At 40.5% G+C, this 11,561-nt stretch overlaps 1 protein-coding gene across 4 annotated transcripts; it reads right to left on the bottom strand.

Annotated features, from left to right (window-relative positions):
• Window positions 1-66: 66 nt before the first annotated feature.
• si:ch73-60h1.1 (calcium/calmodulin-dependent protein kinase type IV) lies at window positions 67-10,217 on the bottom strand. 4 transcript variants are annotated; one of them, XM_026996449.3, is made up of 11 exons: window positions 9,397-10,217; window positions 7,948-8,026; window positions 7,788-7,850; window positions 7,511-7,593; window positions 6,859-6,931; window positions 3,349-3,439; window positions 3,078-3,152; window positions 2,883-2,958; window positions 2,513-2,639; window positions 2,110-2,262; window positions 67-1,407 (listed from the first exon to the last, which is right to left on the bottom strand). In XM_026996449.3, the coding sequence occupies exons 1-11, from the start codon at window positions 9,501-9,503 to the stop codon at window positions 979-981; spliced, it is 1,356 nt and encodes a 451-aa protein (XP_026852250.2). In that variant the 5' UTR covers window positions 9,504-10,217; the 3' UTR covers window positions 67-978. The 4 variants fall into 4 exon arrangements, with proteins under 4 accessions (XP_026852250.2, XP_081564651.1, XP_081564649.1 ...); XM_081708525.1 differs by lacking the exons at window positions 7,788-7,850; window positions 7,948-8,026 and having other exon boundaries at window positions 9,397-9,511; XM_081708523.1 differs by lacking the exons at window positions 7,511-7,593; window positions 7,788-7,850; window positions 7,948-8,026.
• Between the last annotated feature and the right edge of the window lie 1,344 nt (window positions 10,218-11,561).

An 11,561-nucleotide genomic window follows, 5' to 3' on the forward strand; every position in this document is an offset into this window, starting at 1 on the left:
AGTACCTTTTTCTACAGTGCAGGTATGGAATGCAGCTGAATGCTGGACATGACTCATGGGCTTGCATACAAGTGTAAGTGGGATTTCTTCACCATTGCTGCTTATGGAAATGGTTACAAGTAAACAGATCAAGTAAAAAGGGCTGAGATGCTAAAACCTATGTGGTGATCCACTATTACATCACCTCCAGTAAAGTCCTTGGGAGGGAATCTTGTGTTTCTGGCACAGAAATGTCCTGTTTGAGCTGCACATAATCTTACACAACATGCTATGCATGATCATCACACGTGGTTTCCTACCCTCAGTTTGTCTGTGCATCAAATAAACGTTTGTCCAAACATAGTGTAATATATAGGATCTATACTATACTCATGTATAATGCAATAAATAAGCATGTAGAACCAATAAGGATAACTGAATATTTATATAACTATTTCAAAATAGTATATAAAATACAAACTTAATGCCTTTATGCCAGTCATTCCAAACAATAGACCTTTACATCATTAATTTCACAACAACTTTGTCCTTTCTACCTTAATGCTAAATAAGAGAAAAGCACTGACCATACAGTTTGCATGTCTGTTTGCATATAATAACAAGAACATAGAAATTAATTTCAAGATGAGAAACTCACTCATTGGCAATGGTGTATGTGTGAAGTAGAAGCAGATTTCAAAATTGGTAGTGTAGTCCTGAAGGGAAGTGCAAGAGCCTCCTTGGAGATGCAAGCAATGTAAGTTCTCATGAACAAATATTGTTTTATGGATCCATATCCAAAAGTTTAATAGTAAAATATTTTTAGGCCTTATCTGTCCTTTTTTATATTAGGACATACCCACTCTTAGTGTCATATTAAGAAATAAAATGCTTTGGATCCCTGGCACTCACTGTCTGTACTGTTTCCAGTTTCCACCCCTGTGATGAAGCCATTGCTGATGTTCTTGGGGCTGGGGGTTTGGTGAGATCAGACGAGGGCTAATGCTTGCCCCCAGGATCCACTGAGCAGCTCTTCTTTGGTGCCCTTGGTCGGACAACGGGAGCTTTTGGGATGACGGAGGTCTGTCTCAGCCCCTCTACCTTCAGGGGTGGCCTGTTGGGAAGGGGGCCCAGGGGGAGCATGGGCGACTTGGAGCCATGTGGGGGGTGGATAGGTGGAATGAGATCATGTAATGCCTCCTTCTCCACAGCTTTGTCCACATCTTGTTCGACAGCAACACGCTCACTCTGGATGTCCATGGGAGCTTCCCTCTGCGAGCTGATTCGCCGTGAGTTCTTGTCGGATTTGGGGATCTCGCAGCTGATTTGCCGTGAGTTCTTGTCGGAGTTGGATATCTCACAGCTGTCTGTCCGCCGCCTCGAGCCCTCATGCATGCGGCTTGTGGCCACCACAGCCTTCATAGCCGCCTGTGGAAACAAGAGTTCAGAACCCAGGCTGACATTTTGCATGATTACATTATTATTATTATTTTTTTAAAATATGGTTGTGATTTCTAAGGACTTTTAATACCAGTATTACAGTACCCAACTTTAAAGGTTTTCAGTACATTACATTTAAAGGTGGTCTATATAATTTCATGTCACACAGTATTACTGTGTATCTAAATAAATGTTTGTTTATTATTGGGGTCCTTGAAGCCCTGGCTTATGGGGAGATGGCTGGAGGGTCTAAATGACCAGACTGAAAACCTCTGGCATAGCCTGGAACAGTAGCACTAATTACAGACATACACATACCCATGGTGTTAGCAGGGGACAAGGGCTTAAGTGAGATGAGATGCCTGTTTCTACCATTTTGTCCTTCACACTCTCAAAGGAAAGCAGATTTTGCTTCAGTAAGGATCTGCATTCTGCTTTCTGTAGACGGTTCTACCAATTAAACATGCTGATCAAGCTAAATCAGATTTAGAAAGTTGTTCTGTAAACCTTCTATAAGATTAACACAGTTTTAGTCTAGAGATTCAGCAATAGTGAAAACATCTAGGTCCCTCTTTTAGAATAGCTGACATCAAATTAACCCATTTCCTGCAGATTTGCAAATTTTACTGTAGTTGAATGTCATAATAAAAAACACAATGGTGCCAACACACAGGCTGAGCTTCAGCTAACCTTCAGTTTGCGACGAGCATTGAACTCCTGAAGCTTTCTCTGCGTGGTGTCCATGTGGGAGAAGCGTGCGACCTTGCCAAGTACCCACGGATGCTCCAGGGCCTGACGCACATTCAGACGCTTACGAGGGTCCAGCACTATCAGCTTACTCACCTGCATGCATAAACAACCCAGGAACAGATTACTAAAATGGACTAAAATGCAAGAGATTACTAAAACAGACAGCTCTTGCTGTGCAAGCTCTTTATTGGCTTGTACTAAAAGGGTTCAGGCTTCTTCTAATTAGTTTAAAAGGTGTAACTGTTTAAGCAACCAACAGCAGACCCCCAAAAAGCTAATTTGCTGTTGCCATGAGACAAACCACTAATTCCATTTAAAGTGACTGGAAGCAGTGAGAACTCACCAAATCCTTTGCATTGAGGGAAACCTCATCCCACCAGGGGGAGACAAACTCATAGTCACAGTTGAGGATACGGCTGTACATATATTGGTCACCCCTTGGATCAAAAAATGGTTCAAACCCACACAGCCTGGGGGAGGAGAGAAGTGAAAGGCAGATTTTGAAAGCAAATATAATTTTTGGATAAGAGGCTTCTGACAGGCTGAAAGTTAAATTATGGGTGGAGCAAAAGAGCAAGAAAACCAATTACACAGGTCCCCCTGTGTAGTGTCAGTATCAAAAAAAGAGAATTTTGAAAGACAATTCCAGTTGTGTTGTTTTCATCTGTTTGTTATATTTTCTATTTGTTTAGCTTGTTCACTTGTTTACTTACAATATGTACAGGATGACTCCCACAGACCACATGTCCACCTCTGGGCCATAAGAATTGCCACGGAGAATTTCAGGAGCTAACAGAAGATTAGAGGATAAAGAGGAAATACAGGTACTGATCTATATATGCAACGGAAACAAATGATAGGTTTAAATTACTGACATATAAAGTCAGTAATCTCAAATTCAGTCTCACCACAGTAGCCAGGGGTGCCACAGACCGTCTTCATTGTCATTTGCTCATCTATTATCTTGGAGAGCCCAAAGTCCGCTGCACAGATAACATGTCAGTGATCAGATAAAAAAAGCTATTTTCATCTTTAAAGCACAATCATGTAAAATCATGTAAAATGACCACTGCATCCATTTCCTATCTCCTGATCAATTTATAAGAGAAGTCTACCAAGTAATGTGCCTTAGCATGCTCTTAAAACACAAGAAACTAAACAATATTTCTAAGTAGTTACCTATCTTGAGTGTGGCATCTATTGACAGATCGGCATACAAGAGGTTTTCTGGTTTGAGGTCCCTGTGAACTACTCCATTTTCATGTAGGTACTGCAAGAGACAGTTTCAAGATACAGTTTCAAACCTGTACTGAAAGTATTTCAGCCCAATTCAGCTAGCCATTGCAATTTCTATTTCCAAACGTGCTTTAGTAAGTAAAATTAGTACTTTTTGACAATGTTTCTATGGGACTACTAAATAAATAAAGACTTTGTGTCCTTGTACTGGAGCAATTAATCAGAAATGTACAGGCCAAACAATTATTTTCTTGTTTTACTATAACTTTAGTCATATGCAGTGTGCCCAGGTTTTTGCAATCTACCAGCTCCTAAACCAGCATGCAGCCAGGTACACTGAATACCTGACACAGGTCATGTGCTGTTCAGTGTCCACCAGAGAAGGATGGGTTCTTCCTGAGGTCTCTAACTCACAGTTTCAGGGTGTTTATCCTCACCACTGTTACCCCTGACTTATTTACTAGGGGGCTTGTTCTCAAATGATTGTAAAGCTGCTTTGTGACAATGGCCATTGTAAAAAGCACTATAAAACTTTCATTGTACAGTGGGAGCTGGTATACAACAAAATGTGGACTGAGGTTTGGGATTGGAAACATCAAAGTTGAGAACTGCCGTTTAATGATTAGGATGTAATTAAATCAGATTATCCACAGGCCAGATTAGTTGAAACTATAAATGCATCATCTGAAACAACAGCACCAAATAAGCTTTGCTCTAGAGCTCAGGGCCTGCTGACCTGCCCTGAATGCTAGCTTTGTCATTTGGCAGGTTTTCACTAATAGGTGATTTGTTGTGGTGATTTCCTCATTAATTTATTTGGCTATGCCTAAATGCCTATTACTTGATGGTGGGATTAGCCTATGAGTGGATCCAGCATGTATAATCCAGTGTGGGGCGCAGGCACTTTGATGTCCAGATTAAATTGAACAAGAGCTCATTAGCTCAGCGGAGGAGCCATCACATGCTGGGCTCATGGAGCTCTGCACAGCTCCATGTCACTACAAGCAGTCCCTGGGAAACCTGAGCCACAGTCACAATATTTGCCACCTCCCTCTCCACCTCCTTTCAGAGCCACAGTGGCTGCAGGATGAGTTTTTGCTCCTGCTAAGAAATATGGCTCCTGGTGAAGAGATGACTGATGGCTCTCCACTGAACCTTTACAACCAGTTCTCTCTCCCCAGAGTTCCTCTAGTGTTCTGTCTGGTTTAATAATCACAGTCGTTGTCCATCAATGGGGCACGAGAGCCTCTGATTTGAGTTCAAGTGGATATGTGAGTCATGTGGTGTCTAGTTGGGTTAATTAGGTTGGTGAGCAGAGACACAGGGCAAATGTTTCAGTAGTATAATTCAAAAATGTTGACAGGCTTGATTGGTGAACAAAGGAGTTTGTCTCCATTTAATAGACTTTTTTTTTCAGTCGTGTCACAAAAATCAGTAACCATATCTTGTCACTTATCACTCATATATGTATATAACAGTTCACTGAGCTGGTGACAATAAATAATGAAACAACTAAAAATTAGTGTTACTTTGACATGTTAGAAGATCAATCCATATCCTGAGCAGTATAAGTAGGGAAAGGTAAACATGAGTCAGTCCCATGAAACACCTTGTGTAGCTGAAGAATCTGCACAGAATAAATATCTGCCCAAATGAGTGCATGGCCATAATAAACCAGTTATATTGTTAATTTTGTTTAAATAAAAGTATTAACTGGAAAGACCCAACATCCCAACTTTCATAGCTTTTATAGACAATATTGAAAATGTACAGCATAAAAGATTTATTAATACTTTATAATCTGAAGTTATTTTTGTTCTTTGTGAACAAACAGACCCTTGAGGTGGTGTGTGCTTGAGACTCTTCAAATAAATTGAAAAAAATAAAATAAAATAAAACCTTACACAATGCTTCCAGTATGTTTGACCATTATATAACATGGCAGAGATTAAGATGTGAAGAAGAATGGAATAAATGGATCCTGCCGACATATTCTTGCACACTGTCACAAACTCAAGCATACACTTCCTGTATATGCACACACTCCCTGCTTCACACTCAAACCCACACATATGGCCACCATAGATCTAGTTCATTGTCACAGGGCCTCCACTCTTCCCAGGCTGTTAGATATCAGGATGCCCAGATGTGCCCTGGCCAAGAGATTAAAATGCTGGGAAAACTGCAATGGAATAGTTTTTTTCTCTCTCTGAGAGGATTACTTCCTATTTGTAGCGATCTGGACATATCCCCTCAGCCTTCCATGAGCGACAAGTCAAGCATCCCGCATCCCCTAGACATTTTACTCAGCAAAAAGGTCCCGGCCCCTAGCTCAATCTTGCTGCTGCAAACTACAGGCCTTGACCAAGTGCTGTGACATCATCTAACTGAAAATGCTCTGGAAACATTGTGTTTTTCCATGACGTTAAAACTGGGAAACATCTGAACTAACTGCTGCATGATGTCCTTTTAAGAAAGCTTCTTCAGGATCCCATTGCAGCTTAACCATCAAACCTAAGACAAGCGTGCTAACTTCCCCCTTAAGACTTTTGAACTGACTTGACTCCAATAATAAGGTTTTTTACTAGAGTTTATTTTTGGCTACACATAGCTACAACACTGAGAGCTTGATCAGGATTCTACAGTAATACACTAATTAGTCCTGGACCAAATATATACTGCCCCATGCTGAGACACAAATTGAAGCAGACATTTACTGACCTGTAGCTTATAGTATGAAGAGCACATAAGGTAAATGGGTACCAAATGCTATATAAATAATAATGCAATGGACAATATGTAGGTCTAAGGTATTTCTTTTAACTTTAAATCAAGCACGAAAAAATATAATTTGACATAATGCATACTTAAATGGGTTCTGATGCCTGTTCAAACAAAAATAACACAAAGACACTTTAACCCTTAGTTAGTCCTGACCATCTTTAACAAAAAATTGTAGATCAAACTGCCACCTGCATAGCAGTTAATTTGCACATCACACGTCTCTGGATAGTGTGTGATAATCTGCATATATAGCACAACATTAAGGCCTATAAATAGGATCAACTTACAGTTTGCAAGATTAACAAGAAAACAAGTCTTAACATGACTAAAAATTGCCTTTAGCTGTAAAAATCAGAGTATTTCCAGGGAAAAGTTTACTTTGACACCATCTGTGTATCTTCCAAGGTGTGAGAAATTCAGCTCTCGGAGGTGGGAAATGGGTGACATGGAGGGAGAGAGAAGGCTTTCTTCTCTTATTTACCCCAAAATGAACAACTTTCTTACTGAGGGTTTATAGCTAATAATCATCTCATCAAGATTTTGCTTGCATGATATACGAAATAGGCTTTTAATTAGGTTTGATTCTGTTTTCTTTAATGGACTGGTCAGTCATTTCCTTTACAAATATGAAGGTGATCAGGGTTTAGTGCATGAGAAGTCAGGACTTACCGCCACAGCCTCCAGAATCTGCTTGATCACATGGGCAGCATCCCGCTCGCTGTAATAGCCTCTCTCCACAATCCTGAAACAGTGACCGAGACAAGACGTTTCCATGCACTCACACCTTGCTTGGTCACACCAGTCATGAAAGATCCAGTTAGACATCAGCATAAAATGGATGTTTAAACATCCTAAGTAACTTCTTTCTGTAATGAGCAATGCTTAAAATCACCTAGCAGTACCATTAGCTGTTGTTATGCAAGCACACTGATAAGCTGAAGGGATATGTTTGTAAATGGAAAGGAATTAATGACCATTGTTGGTATATTACTATAAATTAAGATGTTATTAATTTTGGTTAAGCATTGCAGGACTAAGTACTGACTATCTGTAGTAAAAGTATTGTTGTACTAAAATAAAAAATAGATTATGATGTAATGAAAAGTCTTCTGTTAATTTAAAAAATGGATTAAAATCTACAACTCCATATGCCTAGACCCCATAGTCTAAAGTCAGTCTTAAACACCCTATCTTTCTCCAGGAAACTGAAGTTGTGTTATGGCACAGTCCTTAGGACATTTCCTATATATTACAATTTAATGTTTCCTTTAATACAGTCAGCATCCATAATAGTGGCGGGACACAGGGTAGGATCCCACACCTGTCAAACAGTTCACCCCCAGTCACCAGCTCTAAGATGAGAGAGATCTCAGTTTCCGTTTCAAAGATCTCTTTCAGGCGGATCTATGGCCCACAGAGGGAAACAACTGGTTATGACAAAACAATATACAAATAAGCTTTATACGAAACAAAAGGTATTGCTGACACAAAGTGTTTGTAATGCTGTGGAAAGAAACCTGTGTACTGGTAGCCTAATAAAATGCATAAGTGTACATTTCTGTTTGTACATAGCAGAAAGAAAATGCACAAGTTCTTACAATGTTTGGATGGGAAAGACGCAACAAAACTCCTATTTCTGTTCTCACAATTTTCTTGTCGATCTGCAATGTAAGATATTGATAAACTTGATCAATATATATATATAATTTTTTTTTTTTGCTGAATTTGCTCTTGCTCCAAAATGGCAAGTTGACTTACAGTCTTCTTCAACACCTTAGCTGCGTAGGGCTTCTCTGTTTGCTTCTCTTCACAACGAAAAACCACTGATGTGGCCCCTCTTGAGCAAAAGCAAACAAGGCAAAGTCAATGAAAGGATGAATAATACAAAGGTTTGATAAAGTGTTGTAGACAGGGGAGGGGATCGCTGACAGAGAAGACAATCCAGGTAAACCAAATAATGTAAATGTGTTTAGACTGTTCTATTCCAAATGTGTTTCAGTGATTTAAAATCTCTCGATATGGAATCAATGGGTCACTAACACATTTGAGCTTCTGAGAGTGCATAGGCTACTCTATGGCCCACATTTTAACAGTAGCAAGATGAGTAGCAAACTTGAGCATAATTGTTGATATCATGCCAACAACAGCTTTCCTGCTGGTCCAGTTCTCCCTCAAGCCCAATCACACTGAAGCTGTATCTCTCCTTTGTAACCAAACCATTGCCTCCATCAAACTGAAAGCCTAATCCCAAATTCTATAACACAGGAAAACTGGCAGCAGCCATCAAATGATGAATGGCGTAAATTCAATGAGAATGGCATAAATAATAGAGCTGAAGTTCTGCTTTTCTAGCGTTATGACTATGATTATGTCTTTTAAAAGTATAGTTACATAAGGAGGTAAAATGCAGTTCAAAATATAAATAACTGCTGATGTCCATTATCCTTGCTCCATTATCCATGAGCAAATTGTAGTAAGATCTGGCTTTCGACAGTTTACTTCTCTAGTAGGTTTCTGCGGACCGGAATAGACCCAACTCGTTTTTTTATTTTTTTTATTTTTATTTTTTTTAAATCTCCATCAGGGACCCGGGCATGACGTAGTCTGAAACTGTGAACAATTATTGTCAGCAGATAGATCCAGTTGCTATTTTGCGATTGAATTTTTAACACTTCGGCGCCACAGTCTCCGAGAAAGACGATCTTTAACATGTCATCCGGGAGTGAGACCGAAACACCAACATTATAAGGGCGTATCGGGTCAGGGGTGAAAACCGAACCGCATCACCTGCTCCCCCCCTCCCCATGTAATCCACCCACGTTCTGCTTCTGTCCTTAAATCTCAGCCTGCCCTCATTTACAGCACGGCTGGATTTGCTTTCTGCTCCTCACAGACTTGCTTTCACTGCCCGATCAAAAGTCTGCACAATTTTTTTTTGCTACCACTCTACAGATTAAACTCACATTAGCAAATATTTGGAAACATGACCTAGCCTTTCTTTACTATTATTTTCTGTTGCAAGAAAACAGCTGATATGTTATAGAATTTATATGATTTAATTTCACATGACTCAACCGAAGCTATTTTACTAGAGTAAAAAAAAAGTTAGAATCAGAAGAACAATTACTTTTGATGTCCCAGAACTGAAAGGTACCAAAGGTGACCACAGCTATGGAGTAAAATGATGCAAAGCTGTGTTCCACTTACCGTCCCAGTTCTGGGCCCGTGGTGTAGAACTCCTCCACGGGGACGTCTCGGCGCGAGCCTTCGACCCAGTATTCCACCGCACCGGCGCCGGAACGAGAGGTGGGCATGGCGGATCCTCCCCAAAGACGAAACGATTCTCTCTTCAGAGTACGAACGGTCCCCTAAATCAAGGGAGCCCACGCATCAGGATGCGCACCCGGTAAAACGTGGCTCACAGCCTTTCTAACGAATCACTGACGAATCTCTTCAAAACAAGTCTCGGTGATTTAAAATGTCCTCGTGCTGAAGGTTTCCATTTCACTCACAGTGCGCGCATCAGAACTCCAGACGAACCATTCTCAGGCTACCGCAAGAGTTTATTCGCAGCCTACAACATCCAGTCGATCCTAATTTAGAATATTTGCATGGCCTATCTGACTAAATATATTTACTCGCAGTGCTGAGTAAAAAAACCGCAATCATAACGTTTCACGCCGATTGTTTTTAGAGGAGCCTGTCAGCCTCCGGAAGGCCTGTGCGAGGCGAGAACAGTCCCATCGCGCTTCTATAGATACTGTTCGTCTCATATCCAGCAGCGACACATAACGTTCAACAGAACACCGTAAATCCAGCGAATGCAGCGACGCAGCCCTGCTATCAGCAAGTGTAGCGCTTGATCACAACGCGCGTTTCATCGCCGGGCGCTATCTCGTAATAATGACAGTGTATCAGGTTCTGCGGGTCTACCCCGAGATGTAGACATAAATACTCTCAGTTACACGAAAGATCGGATATTATATGTGTTCATCTCCGGTGTTGCTTGGGCTGGGTAGGTGGCGATAGGGGCGGGAATGCTGTGACAACGTCAAGGAGTGGGTCCGCCACCTAAACCACACGCCCTCCAAGGCTCTCAACCAATCCATTGCTCCCACTGTGTGAGACGGTTGTGTTGCAGCGGTGAACAGTCATCGTACTGACTTAATACTCTCGCAGCATTAGGGTTTAATCGCACTATTATGTCATAGGATATCAGTAGCATGTCTTTGCGGTTGCTTGTTATAGGAGGTAAAGAGTTTGTGTTTGGTGTGTTAAAGGCGGGTCGTTTCAGCACCGCAGACAGCTCCCGTGTGAACAACGATGTCAATTAATGAAAGCTGAATGTTTTTGTTTATAAACATGATAAGCTCCAAGGTATAATTTTCTAGGGAACAATTTGCACATCATGACTGTCATTTATTAGTTAATGCAGTTCATTCATGAAGTCAGAGTTTAAACTTATCCTCCGTTTGCTGATGTGCACTTTAAGGATCATCATAAACAAATTCACACAACAGAAGGAATATTGTTGTAGCAAACACCTGGTCTGTTATGACCCACAACATCTGCTAAGATTAAAAAGTGCAAACGATAATACCTAGAATAAGGAAATATACCTCAGGAGACAGAGCCTTTTCCTATAAAGCTCCCAAGCTATGGAACAACCAGACAATGTATCAAACATCTAAGGCTGGGCTGAAAAGCTATTTGATTAGGTTCATGGGCATTGTGACTTATGGTAAACTGGGTGGGATGTTGCGATATTGTCACTTCACCTCTTTTCTGTCACTCAATTTTGCTGGCTTGGAGCAGTGATGGTGACGTTCCAGAGAGCCCTCATGTCTGTGTTTCCTTCTGGCTCTATCCTTTTAGCCATAACTAGATCTGCCAGAATCCAGTTTCTTCCCCATGCTCATAATTTTTTTCTTGCCACTGTCGCCTTTGGCTTGCTCACTGGGGACCTGGATTCAGACATCTGTACAGCTGCTTTGAGACAATGGCTGTTGTAAAACTATAAAAATCAATTTGACTTGACTTGATCTTCCAGAGAGCTGGGTTAACATGACAGAGAGTGAGGAAGAATCAGTGCTACAGATGTAAAGATTTCAGGTTTTGTAGAAGATTTATACTATTGTCAATGGGAGTCTCCTTTATACTCAACAGAAATGGTTTATGAGCTTTTGAAATGACGGCTTTCTGTATGAATGTTAAATGTGATCTGATCTCCAAGTCATAATATTAAGTCATAATTCTAAATAAAAAAGTCCTATTTAACAAATTGTACAGTATTTCTGAAGCCATATATTTAATAACTAGTGGAATTCCTCATAACCTCAATAACGCAATAACCTCAACTAAATGCTTTCTTA

The sequence above is a fragment of the Electrophorus electricus genome, chromosome 26 (genome assembly GCF_041902795.1).
Source record: "Electrophorus electricus isolate QZ-2024a chromosome 26, ASM4190279v1, whole genome shotgun sequence".
In the NCBI taxonomy this organism is placed as follows: Eukaryota; Metazoa; Chordata; class Actinopteri; order Gymnotiformes; family Gymnotidae; genus Electrophorus; species Electrophorus electricus.